Here is a 22,730-nt window from a genome sequence, read left to right as displayed (position 1 = left end):
TTTTCAGGGGCTGCTCTGGAGCTGAAGAAGGTCTCGCTTTTCCAGGGGCCTGAATTCCTTGACTGCCCACCCGCCCCACAGGGGTGAGGGCTAGAGCTTTCAATGGCACCTGTCCCAGCTCTCCAGTAGGGGAGGACCAAAACCAGAGACAGTGTCCTCCCCACCTAGGAGGAGGAGAATTTTATATATATATATATATATATATTTTTTTTTTTTTTTTTTTTTACAGTCTTGCTCTGTCGCCCAGGCTGGAGTGCAGAGACGCGATTTCGGCTCACTGCAACCTCCGCCTCCCAGCTTCCAGCGATTCTCCTGCCTCAGCATCCCAAGTAGCTGGGACTACAGGCATGCACCACCATGCCCAGCTAATTTTTGTATTTTTTTTAGTAGAGATGGGGTTTCATCATATTGGCCAGGCTGGTCTCGAACTCCTGACCTCATGATCCACCCACCTTGGCCTCCCAAAGTGCTGAGATTACAGGTGTGAGCCACCACGCCCAACCTAGAAATATTAATAATAAATATGAAATTTCACCAGTGCGTACTTACAGAAACCTAGATGGTACATATATTCTTATTTGTGTATATATTTTTTCATATGAAAAACCAAATGTCCCAGCACCATTACTGAATATCAACCATTTCCCCTACTTGATCTGCAATGCCCATATCAACTGCAATATATCAGGTTTCTAGATTTGCTCCTTTGTGGCCTTAAGAGGACCACCGTCCTATATGCTGTCCCTTGTTCACCGAATTGTGTGCCACATGATTGTGACAAAATATACAACACTCTTTATTACGAATTCCATATAGCTAATTGATTCTCACAGAATGCTTTTGATTTTTGCTGAACTCTTGTATTCATAGCCAACCTATGGTTCCAATTGACAAGTTTAGTTCGGACACAAATGCTGGTTATTTTCATTTCTTTTAACAAGTAAGAGTAAAGTGAAACAACAAAGACTTACATAGGAACTGCACTTGTTTTGCAATGACCCGAGGGACTTCTTTGTTGAACTGGATAAGTTTCTGAATATTGGAGGAATTTTCCTCCATTTGCTTTGTGCTCGTCACAATGGAATGGCTGTGAACACGGCTGTGACATTTGGTTTTATTTATTTATTCTTTTTGAGACGGAGTCTTGCTCTGTCACCAGGCTGGAGTGCAGTGGAGTGATCTTGGCTTACTGCACCCTCTGCCTCCCGGGTTCAAGCGATTCTCCTGCGTCAGCCTCCTGAGTAGCTGGGATTGCCCGCCACTACGCCCAGCTAATTTTTTGGTATTTTTAGTAGAGACGGGGTTTCACCATGTTGGCCAGGCTGGTCTTGAACTCATGACCTCAGGTGATCTGCCCGCCTTGGCCTCCCAAAGTGCTGGGATTACAGGTGTGAGCCACCGCGCCCGGCTGGCTTTGACATTTGCTTCATGTTTACCGAGCATTCCTTCCACTCACTTTCACGCTATCACTTTCTTAAAATTAGATAAACAACAAAACAAGTCAAGCCCTGACTTGTAGCATCTGTCAATTTCCATGGTGTAAATACTCTCGCCTTCAGCGAATGTGATTTCACCCAACTTGGAGTTAGAAGAGATGCACAATCGTACATACACCCCAGGATTTCCCCCTGAGGTCCAAGATATAAATCACCTCAGGGCATGGACACAAGGAAAATGTAAAAAATTAGTTTTCCCTATTCCTCACCTTTGTGTTTTAATGTAATGGCTCATAACATTCCTGAATGTCTAACTCTCACTGTACAGCCAGCCCCAGCCCACGAGTGCCCCTTGTGCCCTGTTCCTGGTGCCCAGGCCCTCACCACGCCAGCCAGTAGCAGAAGGCTTTGGGGGTTGGAGAAGAGAGTGGGTAAGCATGGCCTGGAGGCCACCATGCAGCTGTGGACGTGCCCCACTAGCTGTGTCCTGCCAGGCTCATCTTGGAGGTTACAGGGACCTTAACTCAGCCCAACTCACCCCAGAGGCCACTCTGCTCTTTATATAAATCACAACCTTTTTCATTTCACTGCTAGGGAGTCCAAGTATTTTACCACCACAAATGGATGTTTTGGCAGGTGTAAAAATAGGGAAAATATAGAAATAAATGATTGTGCAGTTTTACAGGCAATGGGAAAGAGCCCTCGTGGAGGAATAAAGGCCTGGCTCACAAGCTCACAAGCCTCGCCCATACGACTATGCTCTGAACTGGGGCTGAGAAGCAACCACAGCTCAAGAGGCGTCTGAGAAGAGAGCTTCCCTGCACAGCACCACGGGCTGCAAGATCCAGGTCGACGTGCTGACGGAAGGTTTTGATTTTGCAACTATCGAACGAGATTAATGCTTAAAATCCATGGTTAAAGAGATTTTATTTGAAAGTTCTATTTTTAAAAGCATCCTGGTGTTTGTATTGAAACTGTCCCAAAGACGCTTTTCTTTAGAGCCATAATCCCTGGAAATGGAAAACCCACCCGGAGAATGAGAGCTTGCTCCTCTCCCTGGGCGCACGCTGGGCTGGAGAGTAGAATGAGGTCAGCTTCGCGGTGGGTCCAAGCCACACGGGGGATGGCTGCGAGTCCAAGCGACCAGCCAAGGCTCAGGGCTACATTATGACTTTCAGGAGCCCTTCCTCCATAAAAAATATTAAAAATTCGATTTTATGATGGCATTGATGTAAAGATGAATATATTAATATTGTATATTAAAACATTTACTTTGACCTAGAAGTTCATTTTTTTCTTCTGATTATGAAAGAAATAAAAACACTTTCGAGGGCTATGGAAAGTGCCGTGGGTGCTGGCGCCACGCCTGCTGGGCTTAATGGGTCTGGGCGCCCTGCGGACACTCCCACACTGAGCGGCTGCAGCCTCGGGGCAGGATGGGCCAAGTAGCAAGGTCTTGGTTCAGGTGCATGGTTTAGGGCGGGCGGTGGCCATGCAGCCTAGTGGAATTGTTTAGAGCAGGAACGCCTGTCTGATTCTGCCCTCTCAAGTGTCCTCAGCCAAAAAAGTGGTCACGCTAATCTCAACTCAGCAACCTGCCCTTTCTCAGCTGTGTGCTCATGCAGATGACAGAACACTCAAGCAGAAAAATCCCAGGGATGGGCAGGCCATGCTCTCCTGAACTGCTCCCTGGGGCCCTGGGCCAGCCATGTGCTCGGCCAACGCAGCCAGGCCCCTAAATCCCAAAGGACATCGTGCCGGGGACTGAGAGCTGGCAGGGACTGTACCTTGCTCTATGAGCTTCGGTTTCCTCATCTGTGGGTTGGCTATGGCCCAACTCCCAGCCCCGGGGAGGCTCACTTGAGAAAGTAGGCGCCAAAGGTCTTCCTCAACAACCGCACACCAGGAGGCTTTTCTTTCTTCCCTGTGGCTCCAACAAAACAGCAGAGGGACTTCCCCGACAGAGGGAATTTCAAGTCCTGAGGTGCCAAGCCCTGGAACACTGCAGGGCAGCTGCAGCCAACACAGGCGGCCAGTGTCAGGCACACAGTCACAGAGGGTAACTTTGCCCAGGGTTTGAATAAAATTTTTGGAAGACCCCCAATTCTGAAGGGGTTTTACACAGGCTCCTTGAAAGTGAAGTAGGAAAACTGGCAAATGCAGTCTGTTCTCAGAGGTGCAGGCCACTGAAGGCTGCCTGCAAGGTGGTCTCGTGTCCTTGCACCATGGGGAACCTCCCCAAAAGGTGGTTTCTATTCAAAAGGGAATGAAGAGATTCATTCCCCAGCTTGAAGGACAAGTTGGGGGCCGAACAGGACTCCCTGGGCAAACATTGAGCAGTGAGGAGGGACTGGAGACTTCAGGGGCCTTCCAGGGGGTGGGGGATAGGGGCAGGCAGGAACTGCAGCCCAGGCTCCATCTGCCTGGGGGCTCCTGAAGGTCACATCTGCCAAGGCCTGAAGCCTACGTGGGTGCTGACGTGTTGATGCAGTTGGTAGAAAGTGCAATGGGGGCGTGGAGATCTGGCCTGCTTGCACGCCTCCTGTGACGAGGAGCTCACCATCTACCTGATGAGGGGCTGTCCCGTCATCTTTGAACCCTGGTGGAACGGAGGCTCCCTCCGTACACAGAGCCAAAGTCAGTCTCCCTTTGTCTCCCACCCATAGGTTCCGGTGCCACACAGAACAGGCTCAACCCTCCCTCCACCCCAGACCTGTTATTTCAAGATAGGGGGCCATGTCCCTGCTCCAGCTTTTTCTTGTACCAGCAAAATATTTCTAAATTTGAGAAGTACTTCCAAAATCTCCTCCAGAAGTCTCACACCATTTACACCCCCACATCTTCAACCACTCCAAATAGTATCAATTTTTAAATTTTTGGCGATCGAAAGATGTGTGCAACTGTGATATTAACCTACATTACACAGATCACAAACCAGAGCCAGGGTCCGCCTGGAGCACGCCATGTGCTGTGTGCTGAGGGCTGCCCTTCGCACTTTCCACCTGGTGCTGCGCGTATGCTCTGATGACAAGGTGAGGCCAGCACTCTTGAACCCAACCAAGCAGGTGGGAGAGGGAGGCCAGAGTCAGGCCACCTGCCTAAGCCAACAGCCAAGGCCAAGGGCATGGCAGTGCCTGTGCCGCTGGGAAGCCAGGTAACTCCTCTTCCAGTCTGGATTCCCAAATCTCTGCCACCTTCTCTCTCGACAGCAAAGTTGGTTTCTCATGCTTTGTGATTATTTGATTGCCTATTTCTTTCTTTCTTCTATCGTTCAATTGGGCTGTTTCTCTTATTAAAAAGTCTGTCTTTTAGGAGGCCAAGCCCCCAACCCACAGGCCTGAGCCCCCCACCCCACCAGAGGCCGAGGCCGAGGCAAACTTGCCCATACCTGAGGTCCATCCATCCTCAGAGGTGGGGCCTGGGCTCTCCTTTCATTGTGAGTCCTCAGCTTAGGCTGCTGTTTCCGTCCCTCACAGGAACATGCTAATAGCAAGCTATCCAAACGTGGGGGAGGATTTCTGAACATCACTGTGTCTTTATGGCACATTTCAGCCATCAACTTCTCTGCCTAGGAGATGAGATTTGAGACCATCCACCAAGACGGGGCCACGGGCAGCTGGTCGTGAAGGGTCGGAGCTGAGCAGGAGCCCCCAGGCCCCACCAGCCAACCACGGAGGTGAGGGACAGCACGGCACACACTGCCAGCGCACCGCACACCAACAATCACCAGGCACCCATGAGCCACATGTGCTCCCCGTGGCTAAGATGACCTGTCAGTGGACAACTGAGGCTCAAAGGAGAGACAGAAAGCAGCACCCCAAATCACACATCCACACCTGACAGGAAGGGTGTCCTGAGCCCACACTCTGTGTTCTTCCACACCACCTCACGAAGGGGCAAAATTTACCCTGCAGGGGTGCGGTTTGGCAGGGGAGAGGAATGAAGCCCAAAAGGTGAAAGAAGGCCTGAAGCTACGCCCACCACCCACAAAACTGGGCAGGGGAGGAGGGGTCTAGCCACCACCCCCAGAAGGCCGGTGGTGGGACGGGAGGCCCGGCTGTCAGGGCCTATGCTGTGGGCTCCGCGGGGCACACACACTGTGGTTCTTGCCTCAGCTACTTCCTTTTCAAACTTGAAACCCACGCAGATCTGCCACTTACTGTTGATAATAAACCTTGTTTGTGCTTCAGAAACAATGTGGCATGACCCATGAACAAGATACAGAGGCCAGGGGTGAAAAGCGAGGCACCACTTTGGGCCAGACTTTCAAAGTCAATCTGTGTCAAGGGCCTCTCAACCTAGTTTGGGTTAAGACCTAGGAAACACCTTCAGAAGTAGTAAGCAGCGACTTCAGAATTTAAACTCTGGATTTTTTTTTTTTTTTTTTTTTTTTTTTGAGACAGAGTCTCACTCTGTCACCCAGGCTGGAGTGCAGTGTCATGATCTTGGCTCACTGCAACCTCCGCCTCCTGGGTTCAAGCGATTCTCCTTCCTCAGCCTCCCAAGCAGCTGGGATTACAGGTGCATGCCACCATACCTGGCTAATTTTTGTATTTTTAGTAGAGACGGGGTTATACCATGTTGGCCAGGCTGGTCTCGAACTCCTGATCTCAGGTGACCCGCCCACCTCAGCCTCCCAAAGTGCTGGGATTACAGGTGTGAGCCACCGTGCCTGGCTGGAATTTCTGCAGATGAAAAACAGCTGGACAAACCTAAGGACAGACAGCCAGCTGCCAGAGGAGGCGGGAGAGTGCAGGCCAGCCTGGGGAGCAAAGCTCAGTGGGGCGGCTGCAGGACAAGTGTACTCCAGGAGAGAGAATGCAAAGCCCCCGGGGCCTCAACAGGGGTCAGCTGCCTCCCCAAGGCTGTTTCCACAAAACCTCTCAGGAAAGACTGGAGAAAGTTTGAAGTGTCCCTTGCTGTGCACACCTGAGAAAGACCCTTCTTCCCTATGGGCCCTGTCTCCTACTCCCTTCCCAGCTCCAGCGGGTTTCCCCATTCCCTAAGACTGTCAGGCTTCTGACATGCCCCTGAACGGTGTCTTCTGTCCCATAGGGGAGAAGGTTCCAACAGTAGTCATTGCTGGAGGGCACAGAACTCCTGCTGGAATCTTCTCCCTTTGGGACAGAAAATACGGTGCAGGGGCAGGTGAGAAGCCTGTCAGCCTTAGGGCACTGGGGGAGCCCCTGTAGCTGGGAAGGAATAGGAGACTTTGACTCCTGGGGGAGGGGCAGGAATGCAAGCTGGTTCCAGAGCTGTAGCCAAGACCCAGGGACACGGTGTCCACCTAAGACTGGGGTTAATCAAGCAACAGAGTAATGCCCCCAACCCGCCTGACGGCTGACAAGCCCTGGGCAGCAAGAAACAGTGGACTCAGGCATGTGTGCAGAACTACTCAGAACGATGGAGGAACAGCCCGCCTGAGCACACAGGACTTCATCTATGAACGCAGGATATTTTCATGTTGGGTAATCGAGGACAGCACATTACTAAGCCAAAGGAGAGAAAATGCGATCACCTTAACAGGTGAGAACAGGCAAGAACAATTCAACATCCATTCCTGCTAGAGGTTCTCTGTAACCAGGATCAGAAGAGTCTGTTTTTAACACGAGAAAACAGCCGTCGCCATCGTTCCTGGAAGCATCGGACCAATTATAAAATCACAAGGACTGTCCTTCGTATTTGTCCAGCATCGCACTGGGGGAAGGAAGCTATAGCACAGTCAAAAGGCAATCTGGGAATAGTATGAACTCAAAACACGAAGTGCTTCTAGAAATCCAGGAGGGAAAACCAAGAGTCCAACAGAATAAAGGGCAAATGAGCTGAACAGTCAGCTCACAGAACAGAAAAGCAAACAAGCAAATGACCCTTAAACACCTCAAGAGAGGCTACAACTCAGTCAAAATGCCAAAGTGCAAATGAAAACACGCTGAGATCCTCTTTCTCGCCTGAGTGGTGGAAATCTATACGTGTGGCCATCCGCTGCTGGAAGGCTGCAGGGAAAAGGCACTTCCACATATTTTCTGGTGCAGGAACATGGAACCATCCCAAAAATAGCATCTGGCAACACCCACCTATATGGCGACGCACTGTGCTTTGACCCTGCAGTCTCACTTCTGGGTATCTCTCCACACATAAGAAATGCCGGGAGAACAACGCTATTCGCGGCGGCATTGCTTTTAATGGCGGAAGACTAGAAACCACGTGACTGAGCGCCAGGGAGCCAGCAGGAGAAGCCAGGCAGCCGCACAGGGAGATCTACGCAGCCTGGAGAGAAGTGAGGACGGTGTCTAGGGTGGACACTCCGAGGTCCCCACAGACTGCATAAACCCGAAAAGCCAAGGTTCAGAACAGGGTATCTAGACTATGACCTTTTGTGAAACTGTACGTTGCGTGGGTATAAAAGTAAATATTCTTATCTGCTTGTACAAGAGCCTAATGCAAATGGCTGCCTACAGGGCAAGGAGAAGCAAGGCAGACAGGGCCCACGGGAGGGGACCTCTCACTGAGGACCCTTTCAGCTAACCGTGATTGTGGATCCATGCTAATATATTACCTCTTCCATTAAAAGCCCTTTAAATAAGAAGAAATGAATACTTTAGGAATATGAATTAGTTATGCCAACATGAATACGTGGCACGACTAAGGGTGATACTGATACTGATTGACAGTAAGAATAATTTTCTTTAAAAACTTACACATAGCACTATCTGCAGGGTGTCATGCCTGGCTTCTGGAGAACATAAATCAGACCCTACCATCCCTGTGCACAGTGGGGCAGGGCCAGCCCAGCCTCGTTCCACAAGCATCTCCTGGAATCACATGGCTCTGGGTGCCCAGCTTCGTCAGAAGACACCCAGAGGTTTCTATGGTGCTTTCGCCAATACCGCACGCCCGCCAATCTGGACACACACATTTGACTGCATTCATTTACAAGGATGTGATTCTGCTGTTGCTGACCAGAGCACAACCTTCTTGTAATATGTGTACTTTAACTTTCTTTTGAACTCCATTTTCTTACCAGAAAGACCAATTTGCTTGGTTTAATAAACTGATAACCAATTTGGAATTCAGCTCTGTATATGGATTTAAAAACAAGTTTTATGTATTACTATTATTATTTTAGAGTGGGTTTTGCTCTGTCACCCAGCCTGGCATGCAGTGGCATGATTATGACTCACTGCAGGCTCAACCTCCTAGGCTCAAGTGATCCTCCCATCTCAGCCTCCTGAGTAACCGGAACTACAGGCACACACCACCAGGCCCGGCTTTTTTGTTTGTTTTGATGGGGTCTCACTGTGTTGCCAGGGCTGGTCACGAACCCCTTGGCTCAAGTGAGTCTCACATCTCGGTCTCCCAAAATACTGGGATTACAGGCATGAGCCACCACGGCTGGCCAAAACAAGTTTTATAGTTTTTTTTTTTTTTTTTTGAGACAGAGTCTCACTCTTTCACACAGACTGGAGTACAGTGGCACAATCTCGGCTCACTGCAATCTCGGCTCACTGCAACCTCCACCTCCCTGGTTCAAGCAATTATTCTTCCTCAGCCTCCCAAGTAGCTGGGATTACAGGCACCTGCCACCACGCCTGGCTAATTGTTTTTTATTTTTAGTAGAGACAGGGTTTCACCATGTTGGCCAGGCTGGTCTCAAACTCCTGACCTCAGGGGATCTGCCTGCCTTGTCCTCCCAAAGTGCTGGGATTACAGGCGTGAGCCACCACACCCGGTCAAGTTCTATAGCTTTAAAAGACATTTAAATTTCTCTTGCTGAATTTAAAAGAAACTAAAGTCCCTCCCAAGCTCCCTTTATGAAAATACACATAATCAAAAAGGGGTTCTGACTAGGGGGCTTCACTAATGCCCCAATGTAAAGCTTGCATAAACCATACTTATTGAAACACCTTTTAGAAAAATATAAAACGTTTTTATTAATAAACTGTATCCTAGGATAGAGTTAAACTCAGAGCCCAAATGTAGCAAGTAGTTACATTTGAGAATCGCTGAGAACAGCTATTCCTTCCCCTCCGACTTAGCTGGCTCATGCTTGACTTAGAATTTTTCTTACTTCTGCTTTGCTACGTTAGTCTTTGCTGGACATCCCCTCAGAGGAGCCCACAGTGGTCTACGTAGAGGTGCCATGAACAAGGTTATTTACTCTCTGCACTTTTGGGTGTGGAAAGAAGAGTCTGGGAGGGAGCCAAGTCCAGGTCTGAGTGTTTTGTGTCTTTCCTGATGGTGACATGCTGAGCCTTGATCCTGCTTGGGCGTGGCCTCCTTCTGAAGCAGGTTCCTGTGGAAGCTCAAACAGGCTGCTCATCCTGCTTGCTGCTGGCTCACACTGGCTACTGATCCCAAAGCTGCTCAAAGCCCCTGGCCATCTTTTCTCTTATTCGTGTGCCATTACACTGTGCACATCAACCAACAGAAGATAAACCCCGTCAGTCCAGGGCAGCTCAGAAAAGTAGCACTGGAATAGTTCAGGGGTACTCGTTAATACACTGGCTACAATTCCATATCACCCAAATCCTAAGTAGCACTTCATGTCACCAAGTGACATCATTTTTCTTCATAGATTTCAGTTTTTAAAAGTTGATTATTAAAAAGAAAAATAAGGATGATATCAAAGTAGAAAGCTGCATTTTAGTTGTGAACTATTTCTTACAAAGGTTTATTATGCATTTCCTTTGAATATAAATTATCATCAGCTCAACTTTTAAATTCAAATTCCTGAAGTATGACTCCAGTACTCCCTGAAAACTTATAAACCAAAGTATAGAAAAATACTTAATAATCCCATTTGTGTATTGTCTCAAAATAAGAGAAAAATGAAATTTCTCAAATTAAATAAGATCAGGATCTAGTGTGTATTAAGATACAGTAACAATCACGTGTAGAGACCTTCTAAAACTTCACAAATGGTCTTACAATTTCTGATAAATGCTTACCTATCTTATAAAACTTCAATTCATACTGAAAAGAGATGTGTCATAATATGAATGAAAAGATGTATTTCCCTCAGCTTTCCTCACGAGAAAAACAAAACACACACATTTGAAAATAAAAAATCCAAATGCTTATGATTTTTCCATGTGTGAATTGAACTGCACAATCCATACACTTATGGAAAAATATGTGATTATTTTTAATGATTTACGTATAAAAGAAAAATAAACTTTATGATACAATTTGACAGACTACTTCATAAAAAATTTTACTTACATACAATGTATGCAATTTTTGCAACCCCCAAATTCTATTCACATATACAAATTCATAAAAGGCAGACATCTTAACTTGAAGTAAAACAAGATCCATTCAGGGTCATGGCTAAGTCATTTGATTCAGCAGAAAAGAGATTATAAATACACGAAGGGCTACTTAACTCATGTCCCTCCACTCCCCCAAAATGTATTTAATATAATCTGATCAAACAGAATTTTATGGTGCACTATAGGAAAGAGAAAAAGACCAACGTTTCAGAATGGCAGATCTTAATAATCTGCTCCTGAACTTATACAGCTCAGAAAATCATATAACAACCTTGGTACAGAATTTATTCTGGAAATTGTATGAAGAAAAACCCAACGGTGCCATTTGTGCTAATCCTTAAAGAAACAAAACCCGGCCGGGAGCGGTGGCTCATGCCTGTAATCCCAGCACTTTGGGAGACCGAGGCAGGCAGATCACGAGGTCAGGAGGTGGAGACCATCCTGGTCAATATGGTGAAACCCTATCTCTACTAAAAATACAAAAATTAGCCGGGCGTGGTGGCGTGCGCCTATAGTCACAGTTACTCAGGAGGCTGAGGCAGGAGAATCACTTGAACTCAGGAGGTGGTGGTTGCAGTGAGCCGAGATTGCGCCACTGCACTCCAGCCTGGGCGACAGAGTAAGACTCCATCTCAAAAAAAAAAAAAAAAAGAAACAAAACCTTTTCAGGCAATCCTCACACTTTAAATGGCACTCCTTAGTTTACATAATAAATACACTATTTAAAAGTATTAGGACCCAGACCTTAAGACCCATAAGTATGTCTTCAAACACAATGAAATGTTTTATACAGTAACTTCAGACTCTGCTAAGTATTTACAATAGTATATGTAAGTGAAAAACTATAAACTATGTTTTTTAAAAAACTTTTGCTTTAAAAAACAATTTCCAAAAAAATGGCTAACATCAAAAAACGTCATAAATCAGTGCATCCTTTTAAGTCTTCCTTATGTTGTTTTTCCTAAGCTACCCGTCTCTCAGGTGTGCACACCCACGCAAAGGAAAAGGCATGACACCAACGCCTTGCAGAGCGAGACTCTCTTAAGGAAAACAAGGACTCCGGGGGGCTGCGCTAGCCTCTGTCTGAGGAAAACCAGGGTAAAATGCTGAAGAAAGTGAGGATGTATGTCCAGACAATGTCCATAAAGGCCATCCTGAAATCTCCTTTTTAAATTGATGAACTTTAAGGACTAGAAACACAAGCAAAAGATAGTAGAGATCAAGAAGAAAATTACATAGAGAAGTACATGCAATTACAAAGAGGTCAAAAAACAAAAACGAAAACAATCCAGTTGATAGGTACCTTATATGCAGACAGGCTGAGATTAGCCCTTTCAAATGGAAATTAACTAAAAATATAATGTATTCATTTTCAGGCCTCATTCTACTTATCAAGTGCCTATCAAAAAGTACACAGTCATCCTTCATTCGGCACGGAGCTCTGAAAGTCTTTCCACTAAACCAAAATAAAGGACTACTGTTCCCTTGGTATGCCCACACCACTTACCTGCTAGAGAGTTCTAGTACAGAACTAAACAGGTTACAGCAGAAACACAAAGAACAGGCTTTCAAAAAAACTTTTCACAGAGGTGTTTGGAAGCGCTATTTATAACTAGCCAGTATTCCATCTGGAAGGAGGTAAGAAAACATGTTTTTTTTAATACACTTAACATGCTTACAGTTTTAAAGCTCTGAAAATTAGCTGGATAATAACACTGTAAACTGTTCATTTTCTTAGCAAACTGGAACTTAAAAGAGTAATGATTTTCTATCTTCCTTTTTGCTTTTAAACTGAGGTGACTTTTCATCTCTGAAACTTTTGAGTGTTCACCTTCTGGAAGTCAAATTGATACTATATACCATTTTCTGGATTTTTTCTTCATTCTTGAGGATGTTGGCCTTCACAGAGCAGATCTTGTCTTGCTGGTCTTTGATCAGCTGCTCCAGCTCCGCGAGCTCAGCCTTTAAGGGCTCCACAGCACAGTCTGTGATACTGAGGGAGAACAAAACCAGCGGCTCATCACTCTCTCATCTCATTGTGTGTTGGCTTCTTAATTAAGACATTGAAAGACAACAGAAGTAAATTATTCATTTCATCCAAAGAAAAGGATATTTATTTCTTATTTTCACAACCCCTGCCACAACCAAAAGTGAAGTCAAACATGAGATTTATAAAAGCAGCAGTTAATATTTCTTCAATGATAATCTTGAAGTCCTTAAATTATATACAGAACAGCCTCTGGGACAAGGGGGTATGCAGCAAAGTCCCCACTGACTTTCGGGACCCCCCCTCCACTACCCCCCACCTGTGTTCCTGCTGCAGGGCCTCCTCCCCATTACTCCCCCACTCCGCTACCCCCCACCTCTGCTCTTGCTGCAGGGCCCCCTCCTCATTACCCTCCTGCTACCCCCCAACCTGTTCCTGCTGCAGGGACTCCTCCTCCATTACTCCCCCGACTCCACTATCCCCTACCTGTGCTCCTGCTGCAGGGCCCCCTCCCCATTACTCCCTGCCTCTGCTACCCCCAACCTCTACTCCTGCTGCAGGGCCCCCTCCCCATTACTCCCTGCCTCTGCTACCCCCAACCTCTACTCCTGCTGCAGGGCCCCCTCCCTATTACCCTCCTGCTACCCCCCACCTCTGCTCCTGCTGCAGGGCACCCTCTCATTACTACCCCCCACCTCTGCTCCTGCTGCAGGGCCCCCTCCCCATTACCCTCCTGCTAGCCCCCACCTCTGCTCCTGCTGCAGGGCACCCCTCATTACTACCCCTCACCTCTCCTCCTGCTGCAGGGCCCCCTCCCCATTACCCTCCTGCTATCCCCCACCTCTGCTCCTGCTGCAGGGCACCCCTCATTACTACCCCTCACCTCTCCTCCTGCTGCAGGGCCCCCTCCCCATTACTAACCCCCTGCTACTCCCCACCTCTGCTCCTGCTGCAATGCCTCAGCATGCTGCCTGTTCTCGCTGTGCCACAGCTGCAGCTCATTCTGCATGGCATCCACGTCTTCCTGGATGTAGTCCATGATCTTCCCCAGGGGAAGTGCACACTTGCACAGGGTCTGGATGGACGCGTGGAGCTTCTCTATCTCCTTGGAAACGATGTCCTTCTCCTTCTTCCATGCTGACTCAAAGAGAGATCGCTCCTACAGTCAGGGAGACATTGGAAGAGGAACACGCCTCCTCAGTCCAAAGGCAGAACAGGGCTGGTGCACTCAGCACACGGCCATGGGGCTGGGAGGAAAGGCGCAGGTGCAGACAGTGCTGGCTGTGGGACACTCACTCCCATGCAAAGGGAGAGCCATGCTGCCTAACAGAGTAACTCTGAAGTGCTGCATGCCATCAGAGGACACAGCACTGCCAGGGAGGGGCCACTCCTTCCCTGCTCAATGGGGACAGGGGTCTGTCTTTACCTGGAAATCCATCTAAGGGCAAATCTCTATACAGGCAGATTACAGTTCCCAACTAACAAGCAACTTTTGTAGCTACTGTTACAAGAACTTAGTGACATGGAAGATTTTTCCCAAATAGACTGACAGAGAGGGGGCGTGACCCTACAGCTCCTCAAATGGCCCACCTTCCATCCCAAATGACTCCAAAACCCAGCTTGCCAAGGGGCAAGGGGAAAGAAACCCAAAGAAGAGGCAGAAACTGGTGCCACGGAAAGGAAGGCATGGAGAATGTGCAGGGGAGCCAGCGCCAGCAGCACCCAGCAGCACCCAGCAGGCACCCAGCAGGCAGAAGGTCAGGTCGACTTAGACGTGATTGTGCTGGCCACTCAGGGAGGCCACAGAGTCCGGGGTCAGGGGCCAGATGGAAGGGGTCAGGTTGAGACAGCAGCAGGTAAAGCAGGTGAGGAGGACGCAGAGATGAAGGGGGAGCTGCATGCGGTTTGGGCCAGGAGTTCCCGGGTTCTTTAGCATGCAACATTTAGAATTCTCTTCATATGAGCTTTGATCACAGACATCTCTGAATGTCAGAAACTGATGTGAGTTGATAAGAATCAGTAAGCTTGGGAAAATTAACATGAGTTCTTTCTCCTTCTTTCCTTTCTGTCTTCTCTCTCTCTCTCTTTACAGCCAGGGTCTCACTATGTTGCCCAGGCTGCTCTCAAACTGCTGGGCTCAAGTGATCCTCCTGCCTTGGCCTCCCAAAGCGCTGGCATTACAGGTGTGAGCCATCATGCCCTGCAACATTGTTTCTTTAGGAAGCCCTCCCTGGACACCCCTACCCCACTCCAGACTCCAGATGGGTAAGGTGCCCTTCCTTGCCTCACCCACTTACAGAATGAGCTAGTAAATGCACTCAGTTGTAACAAATCAACTTATTTAATTTGAACACATCATAGCTACATAATCACTTGCATTACTTCTGCTAGTTTCAGACTGTAGGCTCAGGAGGGCAGGACCTTTTGTCTAGATTCATTGTGGTTCAAATAAGCTCTGCTTAAGAATTTGTGAAATGAACTAATGAAGTGGATAAATGAGTTATATATCAAGATCCTAGTTCCACCATTTACTGGCTTGGACAAGTACAAGAAAGCTTTAGCATAATGCCTGGAACATAGAAAGAGTTAAATAATTGGGACTTTAAGTAAAACGTAAAACTCATACAACTAATAAGTGAGTTCAGCAAGGTTGTAGTACACAAGATGAGCATATGAAAATTAACTATATTTCTATATACGAGCAATGAAAACATGGACACTGCAATTAAAAATACAATGCCATTGACAATTGTTCAATAGAAGACTATGCTTAGTTGTAAATCTAACAAAACATGTATAGGACTTGGAAATGGAAAACGAAACAATGCAGATGAAAGAAATCAAAGGAAATCTAAATAAATGAGAAGACACATTGTGTCCATGGATTGGAAGACTCGACATAGTGAAGATATCAATTTTCCCCAAACCGATATGCATGTTTAATACAAATCCTACCAAACTTGTAGCCAATTTTTTTGTATAGACAAGATTATCCTAAAATTTATACGGAAAGGCAAAGGAACTACAATAGCTAAAACATTTTCAGAAAAAGAATAAAGACAGAAATAACCAGTCTACCCAATTTCAAGGCTTTTTTTTTAAATGGAGTCTCACTCTGTCACCTAGGCTGGAGTGCAGTTGTGTGATCTTGGCTCACTGCAACCTCTGCCTCCCAGATTCAAGGGATTCTCCTGCCTCGGCCTCCCGAGTAGCTGGGATCACAGGCGCACACCAGCACACCCAGCTAATTTTTGTTTTAGTAGACATGGGATTTCACCATGTTGGCCAGGTTGGTGTCGAACTCCTGATCTCAGGTGATCCTCCCATCTCGGCCTCCCAAAGTGCTGGGATTACAGGCGTGAGCCACCACGTAGGCTTCAAGTCTTTTTATACAATTACAGTAATCAAGACAATGCAGTACTGACAGAGGGACGTAGATCAAATGAACAGAACAGAGAATCCAAAAGTAGATCCATACGAATATGTCCATATGCCCAAGCAATCTTTGACAAAGGTACAAAAGCAATTTAGTGGCAGAGAGAGCTTTGCACCATTTGGCACTGGGGTAAGTGGACATCCATAAGCCAAAACAAACAAACAAACAAACAAAACGTTGACCTAATCTCATATCTTAAAAAAAATTAACTCGAAATGGACTATGGATTTAAATGTAATCTATAAAACTTTAAGATAAAAAACACAGGAGGAACAAGTCTTTGGGATCTAGGACTAGGCAAAGAGTTCAAAGACTTGACACTAAAAGCATGACAAAAATTTCAAATGTTTGCTCTGCGAAAGACCCTGGGAAGAAGCTGCAAAGGTAAGTCACAGAATGAGCAAAAACAACTGCAAATCACACATCCAATAAAGGACTGATAGCTAGAATATGCAAAGAACTCTTAAAACACAACAGCAAGAAAGTAAATAATTCAATTAGAAAATGGGCAAAAGACACAGACATTTCACTGAAGAAGATATAAGGATGGCCAACACACACATGAAAATATGTTTGAAATCATTAGGTATTAGGGAAATGCGAATTCAAACCACAATGAGCCATCACCATACAACAATCAGAATGGCTAAAATAAAAAATAGTGACAACACCAAATGCTGGTTAGGGAAAACTGGATCACTCATTGCTGACGGGAATGTAAAAAGATATGGGCACTCTGGGAAACAGTTTGGCAGTTTCCTATAAAACTAAACATGCAACTACAGTATCAACCAACAGTTGTACTCCTGGGCACTTATCCAAACAAATGAAAATTCATGTTCATAGAAAAACCTGTACACAAATGCATATGGATGCTTTAATCAAAGTAGCCACAAACTGGAAACAATCCCCGTGTCCTTCAACAGGTAATTGGTTAACTAAACTGTGGTGCATCCACACCACGGAAAACTATCTACCAATAAAAAGGAACAGACTGGCCAGGCACGGTGGCTCACACCTGTAATCCCAGCACTTTGGGAGGCTGAGGCAGGCAGATCACCTGAGGTCAGGAGTTCAAGACCAGCCTGACCAACATGGCAAAACTCCATCTATACTAAAAATACAAAGTTAGCTGCACGTGGTGGCGCATGCTTGTAATCCCAGCTGAGGCAGGAGAATCCCTTGAACCCGGGTGGTGGGGGCGGAGGTTGCAGCGAGCCGAGATCATGCCATTGCACTCCAGCCTGGGCAACAAGAGCAAAACTCCGTCTCAAGAAAAAAAAAAAATGGGAACAGACTGCTAATCCATGGGACAACCTGGATGGCCCTCAGAGGATTATGAATGAGAAAAGTGAATCCCAAGAGGTTACATGCTGTAGGATTCCTTTTACACAAGATTCTTGAAAGACAAAGTTACAGAAATGGAGAACTGATGGTGGTAGCTGGGGGTGAAGGAAGAGTTCAAGGTGGGGGAAGAGGGTGTGGCTATAAAAAGGCAACAAGAGGGATCTTTGAGGTAATAAAAATGTTCTGGATCCTGTTTCATTGTCAATATCCTGGCTGACAATGTACTATAGTTCTGTAAGATGCTATCACTGGGGGAAAGTGGGCAAAAGGCATACAGTATATCTCTATTATTTCTTTTTCTACTATTTTTTCTTTACAGGGTTTCACTGTGTTGCCCAGGCTGAACGCAAACTCCTGGGCTCAAGCGATTCTCCTGCCTCAGCCTCCCAAAATAGCTGGGGCTACAGGCATGTGCCACCACACCTGAGTGTCTATTATTTCTTATAACTACATATGAATCTATGGTTATATCAAAAGGTTTAATTTTTAAAAGGCTATATAAAATGCCTTTAAATTAAGATGCTAAATGACTGAAATGAATTCAATAAAATAAACTACTTTCCAAGAGAAAAAGATATTGTCTCTATTATACACAAATTAGTAAATGTCTCATTGACTTAGTTAAGAAATTTAAACTTCTATTAAAACCCATTCATAATGACTATTAAGCAATTCCTGTGCATTTGGCATCGTGTTAACTCCAATATAAAAATGTTTAGGGCATAGACCTTAGGGTAGGAGACTAATATGAACAAATAGCTTACAAAATTGGAGAGTTACAATGTAGAAAAAGACACTAAGAGGTAATCTGGCCAAACTCCTCATATTTCTATTGCACAGGACCAAGCAGAATTTGGAACACTAATCTTAAAGCTTATAATTTTATTTTTAAGAGATTAAGACTTTAAAATAAATACACTTGGGCTGGGATTGTGATAGTCAGGACAGACTTTTATTATTATCATAAAGGCATTGGAATACATTGCTGCAAAACACCAAAACCCTGGCAATTTTTAAGCTTTCATTTAACACAGCAGGGGCAGGGTAAATGCATCAAGCAGTGATTATTTGCTTTAAAAAGCACACCTCTCTGATGACAGACCTCGAGTTATATGTTGCTCATGTAGATATATCAACAATTTTCCAGATAAAAACAACCTTGTTTTTAAAGACTTTTAATCCAATAGTAGTTTGAGGATCTACTACCCCCACACAGGAATTAGTCATACACAATATGATTAATTTTTGGAAACAGAGAGAAAAAATTATTGAAAATCTGTCATGGCTGGGTGTGTTGGCTCATGCCGGTAATCCCAGCACTTTGGGAGGCTGAGGTGGGCAGATCACTTGAGGCCAGAAATTTGAGACCAGCCTGGCCAATATGGTGAAACCCTGCCTCTACAAAAAAAAAATACAAAAATTACCCAGGCGTGGTGGTGCACACCTGTAGTCCCAGCTCCTCAGGAGGCTAAGCAGGGAGGATTGCCTGAGCCCAGGAGGAGGAGGTTGCAGTGAGCCAAGACTGTGCCACTGTACTCCAGCCTGGGCAACAGAGCAAAACTCTTTTTTCTCAAAAAAGAAAAAAGAAAAGAAAAGGAAAAGAAATCTGTCATTACACAAAATATGACCTAAAACCACCTAGACCATAGGAGGACTCAGGGGCAACAGGACCCGCAGTCAGTGCCTTGTGGTTCCAGGGCCTGCTGCCAACCCAGCCTCACCACCTCCTAACTTTATGACCTTGGAATGACCTCTCTGTACCTCAGCTTCCTCACAATAAAATGGAAATAATAATATTTATTCTTCAGGTAAGATTAAATGGGATAATATAAAGTAAGCAGTTCAGTGCCTCACACATAGTAAACCCTCAAATAGATGTTAACCATTATCGTAAATTTATTCCCCAGAAAGAAGCAAGTTGCAAGTCCCCCCAGGACGAAGCATGGGTGCTTTTTCCTGTGCACTGACACAGTTATTTTACCTCCTGTCAACTTGTTGGCTACGAAAGATTCTTAGCCAGGCATGTTTGGAATACTTTAGTGCACAATAAAAAAAGTATTTATAGATATTACCAGCACCACCTAACAAGCTGTCATGTCCAGGCAAGTTCTTTCATTAAAATGTAATTTACGTTCCTCATCAACACACTTCCTTCTCCATCTCCATTTTAAGAATATAAATAACCCACAGCTATGAAATTCATCTCAAAGCTCTTTTCTCCACTGAAAGATTGGTGATCCTGAGCTCAGAGGAAGTCTGCTGTGAACACCGCAGAACCACCCACAGCACCTTTTTGTGGCACCCTCACCATGGATCCAGTGTCTAAAGGCAGTTTCTCCAAGTTAGGCAAACAGAGAGGTGGCAGCCCACCTGTGTTTCAAGGGGACACAAAGTCACCCCCTCTTGTCCCCTCCTGCCTCCTACCTGGCCGGCCTCCCTTTTCCTGTGGGCTGAAGACTGTTTACTCAGCTGCCTTCTGGCAGGAAGGCCTCTGGCAAGGCATCTCAGCGTTGGGCCACTTCATGTGCTCACGTGCGCACACACTTTTCAGAAAATGCTTCCAAGATTTCTAAGGCGAATAGTTACTTCTGGGACTATTTTATTTACATTTTACCACACACATACTTGTCCCCAGAAACATGGGCATTTGCACTTCTAGTGATTTTTAAATTTATAGTTATTGATTATAAGTCATATAAATACGAATTATTGACCTTAGAGATTTATTTGAATTTCAACTGGAATCCTTCAAGAGAATTATTACTATTATTATTATTATTATTATTATTATTATTATTATTATTATTATTTGAGATGGAGTCTCACTCTGTCACCCAGGCTGAAGTACAGTGGTGCAATCTCAGCTCATTGCAACCTCCATCTCCCAGGTTCAAGAGATTCTTCTGCCTCAGCCTCCCAACAGGTGCCCGCTACCACATCTGGCTAATTTCTGTATTTTTAGTAGAGATGGGGTTTCACCATGTTGGTCTTGAACTCCTGACCTCAAGTGATCCACCCACCTTGGCCTCCCAAAGTGCTGGGATTATAGATGTGAGCCACTGCACCCAGCCAAAAGTATTATTTTTAAAATGTCTTAAAATAAAATTTAAAAAATGAAGATGGAAATAATAGAACTGAGTACTCCAAAATGCGGGAGGGTTGGGAGGGGGAGGGTTGAAAAATTACCCACTGGGTGCAACATTCGCTACTGGGTGATGGGTACACCAGAAGCCAAATCCCTACCCATTAACAAGCATGCCCATGTACCCCCAAATCTAAAATAAAATAAAATGTAAAAAAAAAATGTCTTAAAAGTCTGGTCTTTAATGCTGCCAGAAGTCCCTCCCGGAAGCAGGATCCAGGGCACATGGGGGTGGAGGCCTCCAACCCCTGCCCTGCCCTGCTGCTGGATGTGACTGCTTAGCCACACTCCTGAGCAGAGCTCTACCCGACATTAAGCAAACCCAATAAACAAAAGCCTGATTAATTGTAGGGTGGGGAGGTGGGCAATAAATCAAAAGAGTACGTATTTGCTTCAAATAACATACTCATGACCTCAGGAATTGATTTACATGCAACCTGTCAAAAGTTTGTTTTCTAGGCTGGGCGCAGTGGCTCACGCTGTAATGCTGGCACTTTGGAAGGCCAAGGTGGGCAGATGGCTTGAGCCCAGGAGTTTGAAACCAGCCTCGGCAACGTGGTGAAACTCCATCTCTACAAAAAATTATCCAGGCATAGTGGTGCATGTTTGTGGTCCTGGCTACCTAGGAGGCTGAGGTGGGAAGAGTGCTTGAGCCTGGGATGCAGAGGTTACAGTGAGCCAAGATGATGTCCTTGAGCCCAGGAGGTCGAGGATGTAGTGAGCTGAGATCATGCCACTGCACTCCAGCCTGGGCAACACAGCAGGACTCTGTCTCAAAAAAAAAAAAAAAAAAAAAAGGTTGTGTTCTTCATAAACGGAGGAATACCTGTATTCAATTTGTAAAAGAAAAGCACAGATTGACTGAATAATTATTCTAAGTGTCCTCTTCATGCAGAAATATTCCATCACCAAACTTCTTCATAAACCATATGTTCATCTCGAATGCAGGTCAAGTTGGATCCCTTGAACATACAAGCAAAACAGCCTGCAAACACAGACTTTTTTTTTTTTTTGAGACAGAGTCTCCCTCTGTCCCTCAGGCTGGAGTGCCCAGGCTGGAGTGCAGTGGCGCGATCTCAGCTCACTGCAACTTCCGCATCCCCAGTTCAAGTGATTCTCCTGCCTCAGCCTCCCGAGTAGCTGGGATTATAGGCACGTGTCATCACATCAGGCTAATTTTTGTATTTTTTGTAGAGACGTGGTTTCACCATGTTGGCCAGGCTAGTCTTGAACTCCTGACCTCAAGTGATCCACCCACCTCGGCCCCCACAAAGTGTTGGGATAACAGGCATGAGCCACCGGACCCGACAAATTTTTTGAGACAGAGTCTTGTTCTGTCACCCAGGCTGGAATGCAGTGGTGCAATCATAGCTCACTGCAGCCTTGGACTTCTAAGCTTAATAATCCTTCCATCTCAGCCTCCCAAGTAGCTGGGATATAGGTGTGCATCACCATGCCTGGCTATTTTTTTTAATTTTTTACTTTTGCAGAAACAAGGTCTTGCTATGTTGCCCAGGCTGGTCTTGAACTCCTGGCCTCAAGTGATCCTCCTCTTTAGATCTCAAGGCATTGGGATTACAGGTATGAGCCATCATGCCCAGCCTCAAAATTATGTTTAAGAATCAACCATGTTACATGTATTTTGTTCATTTGCGTTTCTGAATAGTGTTTTATTATATGAATGAAATACCACTATTCATCCATTCTGCCACTGATGGACAACATTTGGGTTTTGTTTTTTTTTTTGTCTAGGGCTATTACAAAAAAATACAACTCTAAATAATCTTATATATGTCCCAATAGAGATAAGCACATGACTGTCTCGGGTATGCAACAAGAAGTGGCATTACTGGGTCAAAGGGCATGTGTGTTCTCAACTTTGTGATATTATGCCAAACCGTTTTCATATAGTTTTAGAAATTTACATCAACTATTTTTCATTAATCAGCATCTCATTTCTAGGCATATAAAGGAAGCTTTAGCTCTACTCCCATGCCATTTCTACAATCTGACAACTGAAGGTAATAACTACTGAACTGTTATCTGGCAGCAGCTAGAAAACTGCTACTCCAAGTCAGGAACAGGCTGTTAAAAGGAGCCTTCCAAATGA

The 22,730-nt window shown here is 45.6% G+C and overlaps 1 protein-coding gene across 11 annotated transcripts in view; it reads right to left on the bottom strand.

The window, feature by feature from the left end:
* Nucleotides 1-10,624: 10,624 nt before the first annotated feature.
* TRAF3IP1 (TRAF3 interacting protein 1) overlaps nt 10,625-22,730 on the bottom strand; it is an 80,227-nt gene continuing 68,121 nt past the window's right edge. For 10 of the 11 annotated variants that reach the window (XM_055291139.2, XM_055291132.2, XM_055291135.2 and 7 more), the window contains 2 exons: nt 13,634-13,854; nt 10,625-12,701 (listed from right to left, as the gene is read on the bottom strand). In XM_055291139.2, coding sequence (XP_055147114.1) covers nt 12,536-12,701; nt 13,634-13,854 — 387 coding nt within the window. In that variant the 3' untranslated portion in view covers nt 10,625-12,535. Of the gene's footprint in view, nt 12,759-13,633; nt 13,855-22,730 lie in introns of all 11 variants that reach the window. The other variant, XM_055291134.2, reaches the window with a different exon arrangement.

Source organism: Symphalangus syndactylus, chromosome 8, assembly GCF_028878055.3.
Source record: "Symphalangus syndactylus isolate Jambi chromosome 8, NHGRI_mSymSyn1-v2.1_pri, whole genome shotgun sequence".
In the NCBI taxonomy this organism is placed as follows: Eukaryota; Metazoa; Chordata; class Mammalia; order Primates; family Hylobatidae; genus Symphalangus; species Symphalangus syndactylus.
Note: the sequence above shows the minus strand (reverse complement) of the source record. Positions and strands in the feature narration are given on the sequence as shown.